At 36.2% G+C, this 25,614-nt stretch overlaps 1 protein-coding gene across 1 annotated transcript in view; it reads right to left on the bottom strand.

The window, feature by feature from the left end:
• The window catches only part of dpydb (dihydropyrimidine dehydrogenase b), a 93,801-nt gene that overhangs the window by 54,947 nt on the left and 13,240 nt on the right, over positions 1–25,614 (bottom strand). Inside the window, 7 exon segments of the mRNA XM_052549324.1 lie at positions 2,897–3,112; positions 4,863–5,047; positions 11,914–11,982; positions 11,985–12,030; positions 12,032–12,124; positions 15,524–15,670; positions 23,265–23,327. Coding sequence (XP_052405284.1) covers positions 2,897–3,112; positions 4,863–5,047; positions 11,914–11,982; positions 11,985–12,030; positions 12,032–12,124; positions 15,524–15,670; positions 23,265–23,327 — 819 coding nt within the window.

Genomic DNA, 25,614 nt, shown 5'->3' on the forward strand with positions numbered 1-25,614 from the left:
CCTCGCATAAAAGAACAATAGCAGCCATCATTCATTCTCATGTACAATTAGCGCAGCGCTGACTGAGTGATGGCCCCTTAGCCCTCCGGCGCTTTGACATGCCACTTCCTGGCTGCCTGCCTGCGACAGCACCACAGAGAAAAAGCGTGACACTGTGTGAGGTCTCTCACACAGAGATGACTTAAAAGGCTAATTGGGCCTGGAGGTTCTGATCCATCTGACATCTCAGCACCCGTCAGCTCTACAAGTCGTTGTTTGATGACTAAGATCTGACCACATAACCTCGTGTGGATCTGAGGACCCATGGACTTTTAGCTCATCAGAGACGAGGAATAATAGAGAAGTGCCTCTAACTATCATGCAAAATTGTTCCCAGGGCCCATTCCGAGCCATGGTGGAGCCGAATCCCGAGGGACTCGCATCTTATGACAGAAGGGAAAAATAAAACATTTACACATGCAACGCATCTCATTAATTATAATTAATGAAAGCGATGCCTGCTTGCTGGGTGCCCCTGTTAGCACTAGGTAAATTAGCTATTCGGTGCACATATACACAGGAGGCTATTTTCATATCCAGCTTGACAATTGCAGGGCTTTTCGAATGCTATTGATGCAGCGTGGCCTTGATGTACTACACTTAGTGTGGCTCAGGAGAACAGGATATTAAAAAGAAGTCCCCTATGTTCTAATGACAGCACTGAGCGGGCGGGGACACTGAGAACATGTTGACACAGAGGGGTTTTCTTTGTCCTGCCTGTGAGAGAGAATGTGTTTTAGTGCAGTCATTCTAGCACATGGAGAGCAATATGAGTTCTGTTTACCGAAATATGGCTTCATCTTGCTACTGCAGAAGATTAGAAGAATTATTATCTGGGGTTTGTTGTTGACATTGGTCATGAACTGCCTTTTTTTTTTTTTTTTATACTTTTCTCTGGGGTCTACTTATAATTTTATCAAGATTTTTACATCAAAAGACATCCTAGTTTATAAGTAACAGGCTATTTTTTATCCTGTTTTTAACCTCCCTTATTTGAATGCTCTGTTTAAACAGGCATGGCGGATTGTAGACTTGTATGATTGGCTACTAGTTGTGTATGTTTGACAGCCTACATACTTCCTAGATGGAGACTTTTATGTTTTAAGTTAAAAACACATACATGCTCAGTAATTATCATACGATTTATAATTACAGAGAAAGCTGTAGTGACCACCTAATGGAACTCATACTTGTATGGTGCGACATCGGATTCAATATAGTCAGCTCAGCATCATCTTTTAATTTCAATCTTTCTGAAAATCCTGCATCGAAGTGTGCCTTGTGTGTAAGCAAATCCGCAGTACAATTAAGTAAACAAAGTGGTCTGGCATTCATTAAAAATGAAATGAGTTATTTGTTATTTACATGTAAATAACAAGAGAGGCAAATTGTAGGGGAAGGCTAAACAGGCAGCGATGTAGAAGCAGGTGTTGATCTTCTGTAGAGGAAGTGTTTAGCCACACTTTTACGTCATAAAGCGGCACATTCCACATCCTGTCGTTTTGGCAGACTGAGTTCAATGTAATTTGTTTTTAGAATAACAAGGACGTTTTGAGTTTTGAAACGTATAGAATGTTCATATATATATATATATATATATATATATATATATATATATATATATATATATATATATATAGCACAATGACCTATTATATCTCAACATATTACGTTAATTATGGTTTCTCAGTTCATGACTGCTTTAAAACAGAATAGAAAGAGTTTCAGTTTTAGAGTGGAGGGGCAAAAATGGGGGTTTATGTGGTTGGTACAATTGATATACCAGCAAAATGTATGTGAATTATGTAAAATTATTTAGTACTCCGCCTATGATTTATTTCTATTTGATTGTTTAGTCTTGAGGAAAAGGTAAACAGATTGCCAGTACAACAGCAAAGACACAGAATGAAAATGGTGGACACAATAAACTGAGATAATAATTCAGTAATATCTTTACTGCATTCAACCCATAATAATATTTTTTTAAAAATCATTCTGTTTTTTATTTTTTATTTTTCTTTCTTCATACTTGATAGAACTATTTAGGCTCCTCCTATGAAACTATAATCTCTGAAAATGTTTACTCTTTTATTCTTCCACTACTTATTTTTTCTTTGAAGTCCCTTAAACGCTGTTACTTGCTTTTTTAAATTCTTTGTGAAATTGACGCTCTGATCGAAGAGCTGCGCAGACGCCTCTTGCTGTTGTCATGGCTACGTCTGATACGACTCAAACCCTGCGCTCTGCCTCTCTTCTCCTTTCTTTTTTTCTAATTCTATTTCCATTTCTAGCTCCACTAATCAAGGACTGCCAGTAAGCCCAGAACAAACAGATGTTACCGATTAATTTTCCCATCACTTGAATTAGAAAGTAAATTAAAACAAAAAGATTTTCTGCTGGAGTTCAATAAACAACTCATGCCTGTTTTCTTTTTTTTTTTTTTCTTTTTTTCCTGTCAAGAACAAATGTTACATTGCTAACAAGGCAGATGCATGGCTGCCTAATGGGAACGTTGTTGGTTTAGATTTTTTTTCTTTTAAAGCCACCAGAATGTGGCTCATTATGGCATTATGGTGTTAGTGTGTGCATACGTGTGTATGAGTGTGTGTCTGTGAACTATGATTGCATTATCGTTAGCACTGCCCAGTGCTGGTGCTTTCATATGCTTGTGACCTTTCGGGGATTTTTGCCAAGTTTTCAGTTTCTGTGATGTTGTACAAAAGAGTGCTCTGCTGAATCTTTGCAATGCATTATGCGCTTCCCACACAAACACACTACCCAAATCCTAGCACGAGTGCGTTTGGAGCCTATGGCGTACTGCATGATGATTTTTTTCCTCTGTGTTCTGTAAATATACCTTGTCCAGGCCAAAGGTTTTGGTGAGGGCAAAGCCCCAACCCTGCTCGAAGGCTCTGTGGATCTTGGTGGTGCTGGTTGTGGGTGGGGCGCTGGCAAGCCCAAACGGGTTAGGAAACTTAATCCCACACATCTCCAGGCTGATGTCCACTGTATCGATGGCGCAGTGGAACAAGGGCAGTTTGGGAGTGGTGCTTACTGTGTTACCATGAAGGGACTGCAGAGAAAACACACACATGTATAAACTATTATGTTACATTAAATATATTATAAACCTAAATTACAATTATATTTGAGTTCAAATATTTATATACTGCAATAAATGAAAAAAAGCCTCCAGCCAGTTACTATAGCTCAATAATGTTCATTAAAGAATTAAAAGAATTATTATTATTACACATATTTTAAAGATGTGTTATTTATTTTATATAATTATAAATAATTCTCATTGTAAACACTAGATCCCGGTTAAATTGCTCATTAACACAAATATCTAATCAGCCAATCGCATGGCATCAGCTAGATGATATGGTAAAGACGATCTGTTGAAGTTCAAATTGAGTATCAGAATGGGTTAAGAAAGAAGTAATGTGACTTTGAAGATGGCATGGTTGTTGGTGCCAGACAGGCTGGTTTGAGTATTTCAGAAACTGATGATCTACTGGGATTTTCTTGCACAACCATCTCTAGGGATTACAGAGAATAGTCCAGAAAAGAAAAAAAATATAGAGTGAGTGGCAGTTCTGTAGGCAAAATGCCTTTTTGGTGCCAGACGTCAGAGGAGTATGGGCAGATTGGTTTGCAATGATAGAAAGGCAACAGCAACTCAGATAACCTCTTGTTACAAATGAGGTTATGCAAAGGAGCACTCATGTCAGCTAACAATCGCACAGGCTCGCCAAACTGAACGATAGAAGACTGAAAAATGGTAGCCTGGTCTGATGCCTCTCGATTTCTGTTGCAACATTCAGATGGTGCAGAGAGAATCTCACGTAAACAACATGAAAGCATGGATCCATCCTCCCTTGTCTCAATGGTTCAGGCTGGTAGTGTAATTGTGTGGGGGATATTTCTTGGCACATTTTGAAATGTTAAAATTTGCAATTAAATTTAAATTTTAGACACTAGACGTAACAAATAGCCTAAAAAAATAAAATAAAATATTTTGTTGACAATTTCTCAGAAGTTGAAATGATGGCACTTATTTTTCTCAGGCAGAAAGAGAGACTGTACAGAGAATGTGCTGAGTAAGTGTCATCACTCTGTCATCATTTGCGACTCAGGAAATTCATTGTGTTACAACTGCCCCCGTTCTCCCCTACTAGCACAGACATTTTTTTTGTGAGCTAAAAAAGAAGAAAAATTAGCACGCTGCTCAAAAGAACACCTCATTCCACTGAAAATCCACACACAAATACCAGTAACCAAAATTTTAACACAACACCACAACAGAATGTGATCTTATCTTCCAGTCATTTACGCGATCTTGAACCACTAAACCTATTAGCAAATATTTGTACAGCTCTTTCTCTGTAGTCCAAAAATACAGAATGGATTTGCCGTATAAACACTTCAGCGTGACTTCCTCTGGCCACAGTTACATTAGCGATTAACCTCTGCATGAACCTTCTCTTTATGCTGCCGCTTAGGTCTGTGTGCGAAATCACAGAAAATAGTCTTCTGCTAGGAAATTCAAGTAAGAATCTTCTACTGTTTGAGTGTCAATGCCAAAAAGCACTCAAGATGTCACCCTAAGAAAAAAAAAGTCCCTGTGGAATAATGCCCTCGCTATAAAAACTGTGAGCGTAAAACTTTGAGTGCTACACTAATGCTGAAAATTGCTGGCACTGACACGTAATGAGAAGCAGGCTCTGAGAGCTACACAACTGTGGCCAAACACTAAGTATGTTGTGTAAGACGTCCAAATGCAGAATGAGATGGATTGGCTTATTGAGTGGAGAGCCCACCTGGATGTACTTGTGTATGTGCCAGGAAGCTTGTTTGCCATCGTTGACAGACTCCACGGTGGTGTTGGCCAAGCCGGCGATGTCTCCGCCGACAAACACCCAGGGTTCACTGGTCTGCATGGTTTCACTGTTCACCTCAGGTGTCCTCCATCCGTTCATCTTTTCTGATTCCAGGGCCTTCTTCACTGTTCCAGCACATAATATTAAAGAGATTGGAGTGTATCAAAGCTAGACTAAAACTTTTTGAACAACTATGTCAGGACACCCTGGGCATTAAAAAAAAAAGAGGCAAGATATTTAAAGTGTACCTGAATTTTACCTGCAATATTTCCACTTCAGCACAATCAAATGTACTTTGGAATATATTTAGCTGGATTTCAGCACTACTTCCACACAATTAAAGAGCATTACGTACAAAATTAGTTGCTTCAATTTAGTAGAATTTATGTATACCGGTATTTTTATTAAGCACATAAATATGTAAATGTATTTGTAATATACTTAGCATGAAATACATTTTATCTCAAATGATTTTTATTTTTCACTAGGGTGATTTCAAGATAACATATCAAGATAATTTAAAATAAAGCTGACAGTGTTTTTTATTTTTATTTTTATCCGAAATCGACTGAATCCACAGGCATTGTTTTTGTATAAAGTTTGTTAAAGAAACATAATGATTTCAAGTGACTTTTGGACTTAAATAAGCAAATATTTAATATTTACATGATTATTTCGTAGTAGAACTGGACAGGGAAAAAACTACATTTATAAACATTTATAAATACATTCACTCCATTTATACATTTACAAGATACCAAACCACTCATGCAGCATTGTGGGATATTATAGGCAGGGCCCCGATTAATATAAGGGCGGGGCTAAAGCCCCAGGGCTCACAGATTAAGGGGGCTGACGTGATGTAGAGGAAAGGAAAAGTAGACCTATGGATTGGCCAACGGGAGCACCCAAGCTTTTCTTGCTGTGCTGATTGCCAAAATCCCACCATGCACCCACATTTTATTGTAAGTGCTATTTCAGTCCAAAAGATATGAGCGAAAAAAAAAAGTCTTTGTACACGTTTACACAAGTGTAACCTCGGCTCTACTGTAGCGCATGGGAAACAAACACTAAAAGCCAAGTGATGAAACAGCACTAAGATACCTGATTAAAGCATGCAATGCAAGAGAACTGCTGGACCACACCAGACTTGTGTCTACCGCCAGCACAGCGCTGACAACGACTGTGGCTCAATACTTTCGCCGCTCTATTGAAGTGATAATAAGCAGTGCTTACCCATTTGAATTCGACACACGACACTTATATGTGAACAGAAAAGTCTCTGTGGTAAAGCTACAGTAAGCAATTTAATCCACAGCACCACACCTTAACATGCAGTTACTGACATTGTAGAAATATGGCATTGTTACTTATTGCCTATTAAATACTGGGTCAAATAAAGGCAATAAGTCAATTTTATAAAGGTTTAATAGTTAACTCTTGATACATGAATTTGCTTTTTTTTTCATTTGGGCAACTACAAAGGAAAATTTAATAGTGCTAATAAACTTTCATTGCAGAAAAATATGATTTGAATATTTAAGAGCCTGCTGGAATATTAATATTGTTAAATGCATTTTAAGTATTCAAAATATTTTTTGTTTTCATCCATTATTTATTAATAAATAATTTATTTGCTACAATTGCCCTAACACCAGCAAACATTTATGGGGGACTGTGTGGACCAGATGGGCTGAATTTAGCACGAGTCCAACCCTGGTGATTCTCTTCTTCTACGGCCAGAAAGAAGACCTAATAATACAACTATTTAACGTAAACTCCTTACGGGAGCTGCATTTTCTTAACAGTTGTTGCTACTTCTGAAAACCTGTTTGAATTCATATAATGTATTTATTCTTTTAATGTGTTGTAGCCTGGAAAATTTTGGGTAGATACTCACTGTATCTCTCTGTGTTGGAAATTTGATTAAAATAATAAGAAATATTATTATTCCTGTGGTAGAAAATGATAGGCTACTATGGGGGCCCTTGGGTTTGCTATAGCCCCAGGGCCCTATGTGTTCTTAATCCAGACCTGATAGGCAGCTCTGTGCTGCATTCAAAAGTCAAGCAGATGACAGCAGTAGACAAAATGTTGCACAAACCCGTGAATTGCCACCTTCTGGGTGTGCAGCAATACCGGATATGGATACGGATATGGAAATGGTGTCTATGCTTGCCCGGACACAGAGAGTTTTGAGCTTGAGTGGAAGCCTCCACCGTGTCCCGAACCCTCGAGGCTTGACGATTCGTTTCTGAGGCACTGAAGAACATGCACAAGGATGGGCATGACTTAGAAGTTCCTAAAGAGCCCCGCACCACTACTGACCTCAATCTACGGGCAACGAAGGTCACTGCATGGTCTCTGGGCCATGCAACGTCAACTATGGGGGTCCAGGAATGCCATCTCTGGCTGTGTCTGGCCCACATGATGGAGACCGACAAGACTATGTTCTTAAATGCCCCCATGTTCTCAGACTAGCCTCTTCGGCGCCGCAGTGGAGAACTTAGCCCAGCAGTTCTCTGCCACACAGAAGCAGACAGAGGCCATCAAACACATCTTGTCCTGGCGTACAGCTGCTGTCTCCACCCAGCCGCTGATGGCAGTGCCTCAGTTCTCAGGAACAACACACCAGTGGTTTGAATCTTAGCTCTCAGATAGGTCCTTCAAGGTATCTTGGAGAGGTGAGGTGTCCAAGTCGCAACATCTAGCTACTGGAGTGCCTCAAGGAGTTTTTGGACCACTTCTCTTCTCTGTCTACATGACATTACTAGGTTCTGTCATTCAAAATCATGGCTTTTGATATCACTGCTATGCTGCTGACACTCAACTCTACCTCTCATTCCATCCTTACTTTACAGCATATTTACACAACCTAAAACTTCTCACAGTACTGTAGCTTTGGAGGCAGGTTTCTTAAAATGTCTTGAAGACGTTGCTACATTTCTTCTGGATTTAGTTTGTCTCAGTTTCATCTGTTTCTTCATGTAATCACGGACATATTTGATGATGGTGATACCAGATCTCCAAGGGGAGCACCGGCTGTTGTCAGACTAGTTGTGCATTCAAAAATCTCACTAAATTATTGTTAAAATGAATGGCAAAATTAATTATTTGACTAAGAGCGTGGTTCAGTTATATATAGATCAGTGAGTGTGAGCGCTAACTATGCCAGAGCGCAGATCTTCTGATACATGCTGCATGATTGCATGAATATATCTAAGTGGGAAAAGCGATAGATGTGTACAGCAATATATTGTCAGAGGGCCGTGTCTTTATGACATGGTCACGCTTCACAGTCATACAGATGCCCTAGCAGAGTAACCACTCTGAATATGACAACCCAACAAACATTTTCTTTTTCTTTGTGAAATGCCTTCCTTGCAAGAAAAAAATTGGCTGTTGTCTTTCAAATAAATGCCATTGTTTTTGTCATCAAATGCAATGGCATTCGTACAGCTTCTTTTGTTTGTTGACGTACATTCTCATTCTATTCAGACTTTCATTGAACAAAAATCCGTAAAGAAGAAATCAGTATTTTGGTCTTTTTCCATCATAATTAATCCATACACCAGCACTTACATGTCTTCAAATCTGAAGCTGGGTCCGTTTACACTGCAAAGCTTAATGCACAGATATGATCTTTTGGCCATATTACATTTTTTGTATCACCTGTTTACATTACACTTAAGACACAACTCAAATCCAATATCTGATTTTACTGTTATACTGAGTTTATATGGACAAATGAAAGCTGTCACTGATGTCTGCAGTGCAAAATTTGACTGAACTGGTAAATTTAATGTAATCTTGATGGCTTGGAATTCCAATAAAAATGTAGATGTAGCTATAGTATCTGTGTGTATCTGATTTAAAACCACATTTGAAAGAAAGCAGATTTTTGCGTTTATGCATGTAAAAAAATATCCGATTTGAGCCACATGTGAGTAAAAAACAGTCACGTAAGCAAGTGTAATGACATATTCAATATCACAACACTTTTTGATTTTACAGGATCTTTAAGTATCCAAATACTTTTTGGTGCCACTGAGGACACATAAGTGTTCACTTAGTGACTGCAAGATTTTCTCTAAGCTGAGAAATGAAGACGTGTCTTTGATGGAGGAAGAAATGACAGTCCCTCTGGATTCCTGGCTGAGACAAGCAGAGGAATTTGTAACCCTGACGGCCCTGTTGATGCTTTAGCTGTGGCTGTTATTGTTGAGTATATTTTCCCTTTCATTTTTTTTGGGACCAATCCCCTGGTTCCTCTGTCAGCTCTCCTCGCCTGACGCTCCAGTGATCATGAAGACTGCCGGCCTCATCACTTTCAGCAAAAAAAAAAAAAAACATTCTCACACCATCCTGTTTGTTTCCCTCCTCACCCCACCTTTCCCTGTCTGTCTCATACACACACGCGTGAGCTGTGGAGTGTAACAACTCTAAGGGACTCCTGAGATCTTCTCCTTAAATGAAATGACCTCCTCTCAGAATCCAGTAGCAGTCTCCAGAGTAACTTCTCATACAACTGTTCATTGCCAAGCTCCATTAGAAGATAGAATTAACATTGCTATGTGAAATACAAGCAGGAAGACACTGGCAAGAAATGAGACAAAGCCACTTTGGATGGATGGAAGTGAGAATACAGAATGTATCACTGAAATGCAAATATATTATTTTATTGTTATGATGCTGAAACAGTGATGTGAAAACATCACACTGCTTCAGAAAAAAAAGCTTTGTTATGATTTACTCGCTTCATATCAAATCTAAATTTTTATACTTTTTTTTTTTGTAATTTTAATACTATAAACCTTTTATTTTAGTTGCAAAGGCAACGTTTCATTAGAGTTACATTTATTTAAACTTAAATCCTTCATCAAATATTTAATTTATATTTATTTCAATTCACTTATATATAGTTTTAGGTTTGGTTAACGATAACAACCCTGGTCCTGAGCCTTTAAAACTGCACTTTTTGTATTTCATAAAAGAAAATAACAGCATACAGGATCAGAACAACTTGAGAGGGAGAAAATTATTTTTGTACTACTGTACTTATTTTACTGTTAAAACTGCATTGCTTTGAGGCATAGGGGCCTGAATACAGACAACGCCATGCTTCATGGGGTCCAGCAAAGGGTCCCCACAGTGGTAAAAGTAGCCAGTCAGCTGCTCATCCCGCTGGCCAGTGGTGATATAATTACGACCAGCCTGCCCACCCAAGATTGCAGGGGGAGAATTTCTCACTATCTCAGCTTTTCTCTTCTCTAATGCTGAAACGCAACCCTCTTCTGTCGCCTCTGCTGGCCATTGGAGTGGATAAGTAATTCATATATTGGGCAAGGTGCGGGGAGTGAGTGGCATTTATAGGCTTGCTATCTCTGAACTTCAAGCCGGTGATGAAGCGACTGTCTGCTCAGAGACATTACAGTGTTTAGGATGGATGACAGGTCCGCTAGAGAGCAACAACACTGGGACAACAAAACGCTAAGTAAAGAAAAAAACATCATGAGGAGGTGAAAAATAGCTGGGTGAATGTGTGCTGACAAAACGACACAAAGAAATGCACTGAGGTACAAATGTCTGAAGCCACATCTGGGATTTAAAATCTAATTTATTCTAAAAATATAAAAGAAGTGAACATTAAATATTTAATACTGTACCTCTTTGTTCATTAAAGCAAATCATAGAAACCAAATACTAGGAGAAATACTCAGACATGAAAAACTAAATACTAAACATTTTCAAACTGTTAGAGTTAAATTGAAAGTTAAAACTAAATTAAAATGTAAAATTTAAAGTTACATTCTTCATCAAATATTTTAATTAATTATAATATTTATTTCAATTCACTTAAAAAGATGTAAAGTATATATATATAATTGTATTACATTTTATTTAATTAAAAATGTAATTTAATTAATATTTTTAGCAAACGCATTTAAAACAATAAAAAACTATCGTAAAACGACTCATAGAAAACGCTCTTAAGCGCTAAGATCAATCGGTATTGGGAAACCCGGCCCTAGTCTTAAGTCTTTAAAATTGCACCTTTTGTCTTTCACACAGGATACAGGATCAGAACGACAAGAGAGGGAGTCTAAATAAATGTAACTCTAACGAAAATTAGAAATGTTGCCTTTGCAAATAAAATAACAGGTTGAAGTTTTAAAATGATGAAAAATAGTATAAAGATTTCTATTTGATATGATAATAATAAATAATAACAAAGCTGCCATTTTGAAACGTGGTTTGCATGATTTGAAGACATTGTTCTTTGTGTTAAAAAGTAATAGCCTTTTTTTTTCTTCTTTTTTTACAAATTATATAATAAATATATAAAATACAATAAAAATATATATTATGATAAAGACTAAACAAAAAGACCTTGGTTGATATATATTGAAGGAGAACATAATATGTGATCCAGACATAATATGTGAATGTGTGGTTGATGTTTTTGGCTAATCTGTTGAAATAAGGTTGTATTTGTGATGGCGGATTGATAAAGGATTCCCATAATGAAACTAGGCTCTCATTTTGAGGGTCTTATCATCTCCTGCCTCTCCCTCAGAGTGATGGTTATCATGCTGTGGCTACTAAAATCTGCTAAGGAAAGATAAGTGGGGTGGTGCTGAATGCTTATTGACGAGAGAACAGTCTGGATTCTGTGATGGCTCACTGGGGAAATCTTTCACATGGACCACAGGAATGCCAACATGTGCTCACTTGAAACTACATTAAAACCAGTTATTAACTGGGCTAGTGTGCAACACAAAACGATACATACTGGAATCATTAATTTGGGTACCTTCAAACTATATTGCCCAGGAAACAAATACAGTTAGAGCATGATGAGAAATGTAATTTTTACTACATACAACACATGCAGCTTCAAAAAGGAGTTAAAAAGAATAACAAATAAATATAAGCTCATTAATACTAACTATAGCTAATCTCCTTTCTTATTCACCAGGCTCAATCTTACCTTCTGGATCGTTCAACATGTAGCCAGAGGCATTGATGATGAAGTGTACTTTCAGGTGGACAATTTTTTCTCATCAACAACCCAGGTCCCATCATCCTGTTGCTCTGTGTGGCAAAAAACGCAGGCCTACAACACGCCCATCTTTCTTGATTACCTCACAAGGGCACAGGAAGGGCAGGAACTCACACTTTTCCTCTTTGGCCACCTCCATCTTAAAAACAGAAATCAAAAGAGAAGCATGTGATCTTAATTGTAAACATTGGAAAGCCTAAATAAAATCAGCATTCATCTTTAGAAAGTGGTTATGACATCGTTATACTTCGAAACTTCACAGAAACCTGACTCTTCCTGAGCCTGCTTACAGACAACATCAGCTGTACCATTTATTTGGAGACCCAAATCTTCCATGTGAAAATCTCCTAAAAGTTTTTACAAAGCCAAGTTATAAATCCCAGAAAGCATTTTTTGTATCTTCTACTCTCTACTTAACCCTCCAGTTTATCCTACTCCTTCCACTGTATCTCCTGATAACTTTTCCAGTGCATTGCTTCTTTCCCCTTAAGAGTCTCCAATAAAACACTCTAGTATAAACCACTGACCAGGTTCACAAGTATAAGAGTCCAAAAAGCCTCCCACATGCACTTTTAACTTCCTCTTCAACCCTTTTTTGCTCTCTTACATTCTTTTTCATCACTTCCACCATCACCTGACCTTCTTGACTTCAGGGCCTCTTCACATTGGTTTGTAGTCATGAACATCTGACAGGGTATATTAATCTTTACTGCCCTTTCTCAACAGTGAAGAGCAGTAGTTCTCAACAGGGAGGTAGTGACCCCAAAATGGGTGACAAACCGATGGAAGGGTTAAAATGAAATAATAATAAAAAAAAGTTGTCCATTGTGAAGCAAGGCAATTGTAGAACCAAGCAAAATTTGCAGTGTTAAGCCATGTCCCTAAATACACCTGCAACTTCATTTCAATTGAGTAACAGGGTCTGCATTGTAGATTCAGAAAAGAACCCACTAGATTTAATGGAAAGGACCTACCTCATCTCCAAACCCAATGGAGTTCCACAAGGTTCAGTACTAAGACCAGTTATGTTCTTCCTTTACACCTCTCATGGCTACATCTATCATTTTCATTGAGCTGATAATCAATTGATTCTCACTTTCTGACAACCACATTTCTCACAAATCACCTCATACCTGGCTAGCCTTTCTACCTAGATGAACAGCTGTCTACTGAAGCTAAATTTATATATAAAAAAAAAAAAACAAGCTTCTGTGCATCCTATTTAAATTCCACTCTTGCTAAGACGTTGTCATTTCAATAAACAACTCCACCATCTCCACACACAGAAAGCCAAGAACCCTGATGACTGGACAACAACCTGTCATTTGCACCACATAAACTAACCACAGTCAAGACACACAGATTGCTACTGCTGAATATCCAGAGTCAGCCCTTTCCTTTTTCCTTGCCGCAAATTTCTCCATTGCACACTGACATTTGAAATTGCAAATAAAGTTTCAAATATACTTTATTTAAAAAAAGAAACCAAGCAGTATCTTGTTTATTTGGCCTAGGTTTTATTGTATATATATATATATATATATATATATATATATATATATATATATATATATATATATATATATATATACACATATGCACTTGTATTTGTACACAAATAATTTATTTTCCTAGCCGATAAAGTAATCCATTGTATGCTTACCATCTGTTAATCACAGTGGTCTTATTTGTCAAGCTAAAGAGCTTTTTGTAATCATTCTGGATAAAACAGTCTGCAAAATTCTTTAAGCGTACATGAACTGAGAGTAGAAATAAAATTAACACCTTTTTGATAAAAAAATAAAATAAAAATTCCTTCCATTATGAAGAGGCTTAATTTATGGCCATGGTGCTTTAGCACACCCCTGTTTGAACATTTGCAGAGCAAAGGCAGAGCTAATAGTTGCTGTAGTTACACATTTCTAAGTTTAACTTTCTTGTCACTGTTGCCATGGTAGCGTCGCAACAGTTGTCATTGAGAAAAGAATATGTCTTAATTACTTTGTTAAAAAGCTCCACAGATATATAAATCTTATTATATAAAGCTCAACATGGTCACCTTAACAGAAACTTCTCTCACTTTTTTCCTGCCAAACTTTTCCAACTGCTTTTACTCAAAGGTTTTTTTTTTTTTCTTTTCTCTGATTAGCACCGGGCAAATATAGGCATATATACAAATCGTATACAGTATATACTGGAGGAAAGCAAGATTAAAACAAATGTATTTGCTATTAATAAACTGTATATAGCATTAAATGGAAGACAATATGGCAAATGTAAACATTTTCACAGATTAATCGACAGACCTCTGTTCAAGTCTTAACAGCGCACACACATACAGACAGTACTGTGAAGTTACTAAACATTCCCCACAAAAAAAAAAAACTATTTTTCTATCACCATTGAACTACATTACTAGTTTTTCTAAATATACATAATATTTAATGTGTATCCTGTGTAATACATACAATTGTGTAATACATAAATAGTCTCAAAATATGTTTTATAAACAATACTGTATTTTCAGTTCTGTATATTAAGGTATAACCATTGTATATAATCTTTATTTGTAACTGAAAATATATATATATATTGTATAGGAAATACAGGCAGAATTAATCATTTTAAAACACATACGACTTCATTGTTCACGTATGTTTGTTTTTTAACCTTAGGGTGTCACACGTTTATTAATTTATTTTAACAGAGAAAGGTGTTCTATTAACTCCAGCTCACTCTGGCGTTACCTCCAGATCTTACACTAGATTTCAGATCAGTTATCAGAGATATTTTACTCTGAATCTTTATACTGTCAGCTTACTCCATTAGGTAAGGCCACTCGGTTTTTCTCAGCTAACTTTTATCACTTTTATTCCGACTGTCTGTTGTGTAATCTACAGCTAGCTGAATTAACTTTCATACGGTTCCATTTGAAATAATTAATATTTCATGTAACTATTCCACATAACAGACAGGATTTAACAAAATATCTGTAATAACTGAGACAATGGCTTTCGAAACTAGGCTACGTTCTCAATTGAGCAGTATTTAGAGGAAATGTGGATAATGAATATAACTTCACTTTTTAATTTTTTTTTTTTCCTTGAATAGATTATTTCCAATTGGGAATATTTTAGGGTTTTATGCAGGTGCCAGACAAGATCATTTTAAAGATGAATTGTGTTATTTCTGTGCAACTGTGTATACACTAATAATAGTAATGATAATAATAATAATATACTTGAGAGAGAGAGAGAGAGACATAAAGGTACAAAACAGATATTACCTACTGTACGTCCCTTATAAAAAAAAAAACTATCTGTCTATCTATACTTGTCATTTGAGTGAGCAGTAAAGACACTGAGAGAGTTTGCCAGAATACTAACAAATAAATAAAAAACATGTCAAAATCAATACAAAATGTAATTTAAGAGGACAAAAAGAGAAAATGTCTTCTTAAGGACGTGGGGTATACAGCTGTTTTTTCAATAGGAATTTATCACTGGCTGCAGGTGCTGCTGAACTCATTTTCTTTTACCTCTTCTGGAACAGCGTGAATGTTGGTGAAGCGCTTTCTAAAGACCACAAAGACTCGTCAAGCTCCACAGCAGAGAGCAGAGGTGGCGCAGTCAAACGCTGTATCTCCTGGGCCTAGGACGTTCACATTCCCATGCAGTTTTGGCAGCTGCGAACGGCAATTACATGCCAGCAAAAGACACGTGCCACAGAAAAAAACAAAGTACAAAAAAAAATATACAAAATAAATCAACAACAAATAACACAAATTGTGAAATTCAGTGCATTGAGATTCAAATATCATTAACAGAATATATTAACAGTTTGACCACTTAATTCCACAACTGAGATCTATTAAGAAAAGTTTAGTTTTTTTCCCGGTCAGTGTAATATTGTTACAGGAGAACACAACAGGAAAGTAAAATTACTGTGAAAATCTGTAAATTCACACAATTTTTTATTTATGTAGTTTTTTTTCATGTTTCACCATGTTGAAAAAAAATATAAACTGGAATCTCTTTCAGTACCTGTTTTAATGGCCTTTGCAACCAAGGGTAGAAAATCCTTAGATGTGTAGAATCCCTGTTCGGTGGTCAAGCCCTCAAAGATCTTGTCCCTGTTGGCTTGTGGGAGACCTGTGCAGCCTTAAAAAAATTAAAATTAAATATATATATATATACTATATATATAGTGTGTTAGGATGAATACACCTGGATTCAGTGTGTGAACAGTTGCATAAAACAACATGGGAAACATTGTGCCCTTTCATATTTTGAGCCAAGTGGGTTCAGCATGCAACCGGTAGACAAAGAGGACATTTATTTCAATAAAAAAAAAACATTAAATGCAGCGGCAGCTCATCGGCGGAGGCAGGGGAGGCACAGCTTTCCCAAAATTTTTGAGGTGAAAATGGGAGGAGGATGATTTAATGTTAATAAAATTCACAATTAATTTCAGTTCATGTCTCAGAATGTGTATTTTTTGTTTGCAATTTCACCACTGTAATACCATAATATGTTACTGAAGTTGGAGCTTTTCTATCGCGAATGTGCCGAATCTACTGATGCACAGCTGCTAAATGATACAGAAGGTGAGGGGGAGAGCTGAGCGCTCGTGCCTCCGTTGGGATTAGGTTACAATTTATTTTAAGGTATTCTTGTTACAGTGTAACTATACCTTTAAGTAATGAGTAATATTAATTAACTATATGTACTTACTATATGATTAGGATTAAAATGTATGTTTGGCTCAGGGTTACTTGCATATTCTTATATGTATAATTTATTGTTATTGTAATAGCAAGTACAAGTAACAACGAACACATTATATTATATTATATTATATTATATTATATTATATTATATTATATTATATTATATTATATTATATTATATTATATTATATTATAACAGAACCAAAAATCCACCAAGTGAGTTGCAACTGTCACTTGTGCCCTTCAAAATAAAATGAGCTGCATGATTCCCCTGAACACTAGAGCATCTGGCATATTGTAATAGGGCAAACAACCCATGTTAAAACCTCAGCGAAGTCATGATTGGTGAGGCTGATATCAACATTATGAGTACAAACATTAACTGTAACTACAGACTATAAACACACTTATAAATCAATGATCTAATAGAGTTTGTTTGGAATAGTGTCCTCTGCAGACATGCAACGTATAATAATGAACTAGAGCAATGGCAGGCGCCTTCCTTAAGAAGTATGTCGATAAGACAAAGGGCAAACAGAAATGGATCTAAGGGATACTTAACCCCCTGCCACTTCAAATCTGTCTATTATGGCTGGCACGCACCCCAAGGATGTACCGCATGATGGAGGCTATCAATCTTTATCTGATTATGCCCATCATCACTGCTTGAGTGATGAACACGGAGGCCTTGAAGCAGCAGATGAAAACTTTGTATGCCGAAGTAACAGAGAACAGATGAACATGTACGACATGCAGGAGGTAACTGGAAGTTCACAGATGCTCCAGGTACAAACAAAATATTGCCTGTACTTCTTTCCCATCATTATAGGTTATTTAAAGTCTGTTCTGAACAGTGTAGGTGCTTCATACAAGGCAACATAAGGATAACTGTTCAATTCACAAAGTTGTGTAGCTGAGAGATGTCTAAAAATGTAATTTTGCCTTGAACCGGCTAAGAGCAGTTGCTTCGTAACACCATTTGACACTTCTCAGATCAAATCCATGCACAAATTAAATACTAGTCTTTTCCCGTATGCCTATAATACATTAACCAACAGCAAGAGCTGAAGATAAAAAAAAAAAAATACTGTGATTCACAGATTGGTAATGGTTTTATAGGAAAGGTAAGTAGAGAAGTAGATGTGGTTTTAGAAATAAAATCTTGCGAGGAACCCCGAAGGTGTTTTGCGAGTTCCTCTTCTATTTAAAAACAGCTTTAAAAAGCCCATATTTAGTACTTCAAAATAACAACTACTTTAACGTTCTCCAGCATGATTCAATGATCCAAAAAAAAAAAAGAACATATGACAGTCTATACACATGTTGTGTCAAATGTGGTCACTTGATTACCCAAGTAAAATAAAATGTAAAATTAATTTATTTCATACTAAGTATGGTTCAAATCTATTAACATTTACTGACATATTACTCAAGACTTACTGATATACAAATTATAAGTTAATTTGTACTACTTGTCATGCATGTCTACTGTGCTAGATTTTGAAGATGCTGGAGATTCCAATAAAAACCTAGAACTTTATTGTAATGAACACCAGGAAAGCGCACGTAACACTGGGGTGAGATGAACAATACCGGACGGTAAACGAGGGGTTGGAACACACTTAAATACAATTAAATTAACGGGACACACCTGGAACAAATGATAAAACAATCAGGACAGGAACAGGAAGACCAAATAATGGAAAAAAATATATAACATGGGGCACTTGGGGGAAGTAAACAAACACAGACACTGAACAAAATCTGACATTGTTATTATCATTATTATTATTATTTTACATATATCAATTAAATATTTAAATCTGGAAATAAACAAAGAGTTAGGAATTCTAAAACAAAAGTAAGGTCTCAGAACCCTGTATATCTATGTGGTAGACATTTTCCAGGAGTTGTTTTAGTCTTTTTTTTTACCGAGGCGAGTGTTACATACATTAGGATTTTGAGCCATTTGTTTCCAGATTTTATACTTGAGTAATAGGGAAACACTTTGTTTTCTGTTCTATGTCCTGTTGTGATTTTCTAGGCTAGCTATTTACAGCATGACCAATGGGGAAAAATAGAAGAATTTGAGCTTTTAAGTAATGATTTAGATGGATTTTGGCTTGTACTGTTCTTGGATTAGCACCACAGCGAGGACATAAATCGAAGCTTGTGTGACTAACAGCAACACCAAGAAGTAATATACTACAATAAAAAGTAACCAGCTCAATTTTTGGAAGTTCTGCTATAAATGTAAAGCACAACATATTGATATCCAATACACCATCTGCTGTTCAACTTTAGTTGAAAAGTAGCTCTTAGACTGCTTTCTTTAACAGCTTAAATGTCATATGCAGTAAAAGGACACAAAACAGTTGAAAAGACAGTTTTATCCTTCCCTGACAGTGATTGCCTTAAATCCAGAGTTTTCCCCCAGGAGTCCCTGCAGGCACTCCAGGAAATCCATGGAGAATAAACCTACAAAATATAGCATTTAAAATTTAAATTATATTTCTAACTATGAACTTTCTAGCTGTCAAACTAATGATTTGTAAGCATTACATAATGCAGTAATGGTAAAGTTCTAATTAAAGTTAATATAAAGTGACACTGAGAAAATCTTTTCTTTAATAAAATATTATATTTATTAGGCAACTCCTGGCATTTCATAAGCTTTCGTAGGAAACTCAACTCATGTGACACTATGATACACACGCTGACCTCAGTAAGACCTCCTCAGAGTCATATTCATTAGAACTGAACATCTAGACCAATCTGCCTACCCATATGGTGTAGTTTAGAAGCTGCATTCATCTTTTTCAATGCTTCAGAGAAACCCACATGAATGCTGCTAACCTTAAAGCATTCTGGGCTTAATTGCCTCCATTGTGAACGATTTTGTGGTGGGTGTACACAGAAAACAATATTTTCAAGGCAACGGTCCAAAAATTTATATTTTGATGATAGCCATTACTGAGCCGGGGAACGTACGACATGGCAATCACATGATAAAATGACAAAAAAGGGTGTGCGTGGAACACGGCGGTAATTTTTACAGGCCGAAAAGAAACATCCTTATCTGTGTTTTTCAACCATTTCTCTCTCTCAAAGGCAAAGGTACACATTTGCATGTCAATCACTGTAGAGGCTGACATTAGAGACAACATGAGAGAAGTGGTGAAAAAATATCACAGAGGCGCGAATGTAATCATTTCCTTTATGATTCCCAGCGTATTGCCGTTGCTTTATGAGAAAAAGAAATCCCAGAGCAGTTCTGAGACTCGCCCCGTCTCAATAACAATAAAGCTCAGCTACCAAAAAGTAGTGCTGTTCAAACATAATAAATGATACGTATCCCTTTTAATTATAAGGAGAAGAAAGAAGCACAAAGTACACAGTCAGCCTCGAGGAATGTTTGAATTTCTCAAATCAAATCAATACACCAATGCACACAATATTTTCTTACTTTAATAAAAATAGAAGGCAAAATTACTCAATGGACACATTTCTTTCTGCTCAAAAAAAAAAAAGGATTAGTTGAAGTTGAAATTCTGTCTTCACTTACTCGACTTATGATCCATATAAACTCAAATGACTTTTTTTCAGTCACACTTTATGTAAAGGTCAGACTCTCACCATTTACAAACCATTAACTATTACTTAATATTTAAGTAATATTTATGCATTAATAAACTCCTAATCTGTTGCTTATTAATTGTAAATAAGGTTGTTTTTAAATATAGGTATTGAGTTGGATTATGGATGTAGAATATGGTCATGCAGAATAAATGCTTTGTTAGTACTAATAAACAATATGTTAATAAAAGGCATGCTAATAAGCAACTAATTAATAGTGAGAATTGGTCCCTGTAAAGTGGTCCTTGTCTTCTTCTGTGGAACACAAAAAGGTATATTTTGAATAATGTACTGGTCAATCTTTTTCAAATTAGAATAAATAATGATTGGAGCTTTCAAGCTTAAAAAAATGTCCATAAAAAGCACCATGAAAGAGGTCCACACAACTCATGCACCATATTCCATGGCTTCAGAAGTCCTACAACAATTCTCTGAGACGCAGAAAAATTAAGTCATTATTTATTGATGATCTTCCTCTTCAGCAAGCTGTTAACAGCTGTGACTTTGTGGTTTGTGAACTGGATCAATTGATTCATTGAAAAGGTCTGATTCAAAACAACAGTTCCTCATGAATCAGACTGCACTACTTCTTGCAAGAACTTTAAAGAGAGATAAAGATGATAAAAAAAAAAAAAATCACATTTGTTATTTTCCTCACACAAATACAGCTTCAACTGGAGATGTTTTATGAAGCCATTTTATGATTTTGTGGGGGTAGCGGTAGATTGTAAGAAAGGGAAGTAGATTAAATTATCATGAAATGATGAAATAAGATTTGTCATTTAAATGGTAGATTAAGTTATAAAATATAAATAAAATTAAAGACGCATGGATGAATCGGTTACAGTAAAAATATGCATTAAGAAAGTAAATGTGGTGAAATTCCATTTTTATAAAAAAATCCTTATGTGTTTAATTAATTAAAAAGTCATACATTTTTATGTAAAAAAAAAAAAAAATATATATATATATATATATATATATATATATATATATATATATATATATATACATATATATATATATATATATATATATATATATATATATATATATATATATATATATATATATATATCAGAACTCTCATTTATTGGCAACTCTGAACCACTTTTCTCATTTACTGGTGATCTCTTTAAGGTTAAACATGGACATCATGTCTGGATGGAATAATGAATGTGCCATTTAACAAAGAGTGCAGTTATCCGTGTGAGTGTGTGTGTGTGTATGTGTGTGTGTGTGTGTGTGTTCAAAAAGGAATGACAGATTGAAGGACATAGAAAAGATGGGGTGATGGAGAGCAAGGCAGAATACAAGACATGCAGGAAGACAGAAAAAAAGAGACAATGAAACATGGAGCATTACACAGACAGGCCAGTTAGATATCAAGGGAAAGGAGGACAGGGGTTATGTGCTTCCCTTGAGAGTAAAAAAAAATTGTTTTTACTTCACAGAGTGACCTCCAATGGAGGAGAACACTGATTTTTTTTAATGCAGGGACTAATTAGTTTCTAGGCAAAGGATGTCAGCAAGCACGTGACAAGTTTTATTCAAATAAAGAAAACACACATGCACATGTGAGCACACACAAAATAAGTAAAATAACCTCTAGAGAGGGACTGACCAATGCCAACAAAGACCACTCGGAAGCCCTTTTCTTTCAGTGAGGTCAAAGTCTGCCCCAGTCCCTTCTCAAGAACAACCTGTCAAAAAAACAAAACATCCACACTGCATCTGTCTCAGCTGCCTCCATCTGTCTGTATTATTCACATAAAGAGGATGTTAGCGTCAATTATTCCACGCTGCTGTGAATTCCAGGACATAATTACATCAATCATCCTGCAACCTTTGTGACGGCAGTATACAGACGAGTATAGTTATGATACATTAGTGCAAACAGAGGGATTCTATGGTCACATGTACTGCTATGTGTTGGAGTACAAATGACAAATAGACCTGTGGTACACAAGCGGTGGGTCACAGATCTATTCGTAAAGGGTCACGGGGCACAGGGTAAAGTAACGGCAAATGCAAATAATTAAGCGGAGCTAACAATATAAATCAGGATTGTGCAGCAATTCATCTGACACCTGGTAGAAGCCAGTTAAATTAGACACCTGCCAACATAGACGCAGCTCACATGACATTAATAAAAAAAAAAAAAAAAAAAACATATCAAGGTACAGGAAAAGGAAATGGACTGATACTGAAATTTTGATTGATACTCATAAGTTGACCATTTCATCTGCCAATATTTATATATATATATAAATATAAAATATAATAATAATAATTAAAATATAATATATATATATATATATATATTTTGAGATTTGCTAAAGATTCCGTTTTATAGTGTTATTAAATTATTAGTGTTTAAAGATAGTAAAAACAGACTAAATTAACAGCACAAGTAGATATCCATGAGAAAAAAAATAATAATTATTTGAGTAAGATTAAGTGTTTTGTTCACAGAATATGGTGGAATCTGCATCAGCACAAATTTTCTCAATTAAAGTAATTGGAAATAGAATTTCTTTGCTAAAAAATGAATAAAGTGTTGAAGGTCTGCTCGTGGTAGTAGATGTCCCCCTTACCTAACCTTAATCAACCTCCACTGAGTTTCAGAAACCCTTTTCCTCACCCCTTCTGTCTCTCTCCAGCTCTCTCAAGATGAAAATCAAATTAATCATGGTCAGGTGATCTGGATGAGGACTATCGATTGCCATTTCTCACCATCGCTGCTCTCAGGCACTGGACAGATGGATGTCTTTGCCACTTGCCTCACTAATGTGGCTTTTAATTGTGTGTTGTTAGCTTGCTTTTTTCCCTGCATGGTTATTAATGTCAGTGACATTTGGCTGTTGATGGGTTGGAAGGATCTGACATCCCCCAGTCTCTCTTTCACTGGTACCTTTACACCAAGATCCTTCATCAGATCAATCTCAAACTGCACCACCTCATAGGGCAAACGGAACTGAGGAATTTCAGCAGTGCTGCAAACAAAGACAGGGAGACACACAAATACAACTTTTAATATTTGCAATTGTTTCTTTGTGGCATAATAACCCTATTGATTAGTCATGATCAGGATGCCCTGATCAATCAGTCTGCTGAGCTCTTGTTCAACTTTGTCTCTCTAGCTCATGCTTGTGCCACCTCTCATTGAAAATGAATGACGTCCAGTTACTTTGACGCTGTACAAATCGGTACAAAACCCCATGATGCATGTGAAAGATAAAGTGCATTGGACAAGATCTCATTCTCCATAGGGCGTGAGTAAAGTAATAATAATGGGAATTACGAGATGGTGTATAATTCATACTTCTTCAGGAAAAAGCTTCCGGGGCAAACGACCCCTTTTTAAATTGCACATGTTATCTCTCTGCACTCAAGCACATGTTCTGCTCATTAAAGATCCAGGAGGAATATATAAAAAATAAACTAATATTACCAACACAAAACCAAAAAAAAAATAAAAATACTAGGGCTGCTGGGCAATGATTAAAAATTGTAGTCGCGATTAATCACATGATTGTCTGCGATTAATCGCAATTAATCGCATTGTTATGTACAAAACTAATACAAACATTTTTACAGCAGTGTTCCTTTTACATAGTAGCAGTTAAAATATTTCTTGTAAATCTTAACTTATAACATTAATGTAATTAAATTAAATATAAAACAAGCTATTTGTCGCCGCCAGGACATTAACGTTTTAAAAGAAAATATATTATTGTTTGTTATAGAAAAACAATTTACGCTCAGAGTCCAGAGCCTCTATCATAACGTTATAACAGGCATCTTCTGAGTAGAGACCTGCAGGATCATGGGACCCAACCCAGCAGGGTACGGTGAGGGACAACATTGATGTGCGGGTAGAGACTCGTGTGAGCGGGATTTGGGAGAATAATTAGGGTGTGCTCACACTTGACAATCTTAACCCCCAAAGCCAGGTTCGTTTAACCAGTGTGATCATTCCATTTAGTAGTCCCTGGCTCGGCTGGAAGAGGTGGGCAAGAGCGCGGTTCAGTTATATATAGGTCAGTGAGTGTTAGTGCTAACTGAGCCGGAGCCAGATCTTCTGATACGTGCTGCATGATTGCGTGAATATTTCTGAGCGGCGAGAGTTATAGATATGTAAAGGAATATATTATGAGAGGGTGTGTGTTACCGTGTCCCATACGAATCAAAATAATACACCACAAAGTTAACAAAACAATGCACTCCACTGTGCTGAGCGAGAGAGCTTCTCTGCTGCTATTTCTCATTTATGAAGTTGTGATTACGATTTTGTTGTATTCTGGTTTGTGAATGCTGTGGCTTAGCCTAAATAGTTTGATCGGGAGTATCCCCTCCTGTGACCCATGATTTGTCTTTCTGTGTATTCAGAGCCAGTGATCAACGGACTTTCATAATAACAATAAAAAACTGTGTTAACACGCGATAAAATAATTATCGATGTTAATCAATTAATACATTAACACATTAATAACGTGTTAACTTGCCAGCCCTAATAAATACATATGGTCCCAATTTATATTAAGTGGCTCTAATATCTGTGTACTTACATAGTAACTAGATGTGTATGGAGTATGTAACCACAGTGTAAGTAAACATTGGTACATAGTATCTACAGCTGTAATATTTCTGTAACTACACACATGTAAAAACCCTCCGAATGGTTTGTGTAAGTACAAATGTGTAAAAGGGCATATATAACTACATTTAGTAACAACAATATGAATAAGAGTAATTGGAACAATTTGATACAGTGGGTGGAGATGGGTTTAGGGCCTGGAAATGGGATACAGGGTGTGGAAAAGGGTAGGTTTAAGTATATGTAAAGTGGGAGGAGATGGATCTCAAGACCCTGGAGTTGGTACACCACTGTAATACCAGTGTACATGGTAACTCCTCAGGAGCTGTATACTTAATATAAAGTGTAACATTCTGGACACCAACCACAATTTATATATAAAGCCTAACTTACTGACTGCTGGTGTGTAACATCAGAGTAATTACATTGTAAATCCATAGAAATTGTTCACTTAATATAAAGTTTAACACTTTATTTACCAAAAAGTGCTGTTAGTCCTGTTACACATTAGTACTTTCATTGCCAAAATGTGTTGTTACCAATGTCCTGTTACACATTACACTATGTACCAATGTGTACTTACTGTACACTGTGGTAACATACTATGTACACATCTAATTACTATGTAAGTACACAGGTATTAGGGCCACAATATAAAGTGGGA

The sequence above is a fragment of the Carassius gibelio genome, chromosome B2 (genome assembly GCF_023724105.1).
Source record: "Carassius gibelio isolate Cgi1373 ecotype wild population from Czech Republic chromosome B2, carGib1.2-hapl.c, whole genome shotgun sequence".
Lineage (NCBI taxonomy): Eukaryota > Metazoa > Chordata > Actinopteri > Cypriniformes > Cyprinidae > Carassius > Carassius gibelio.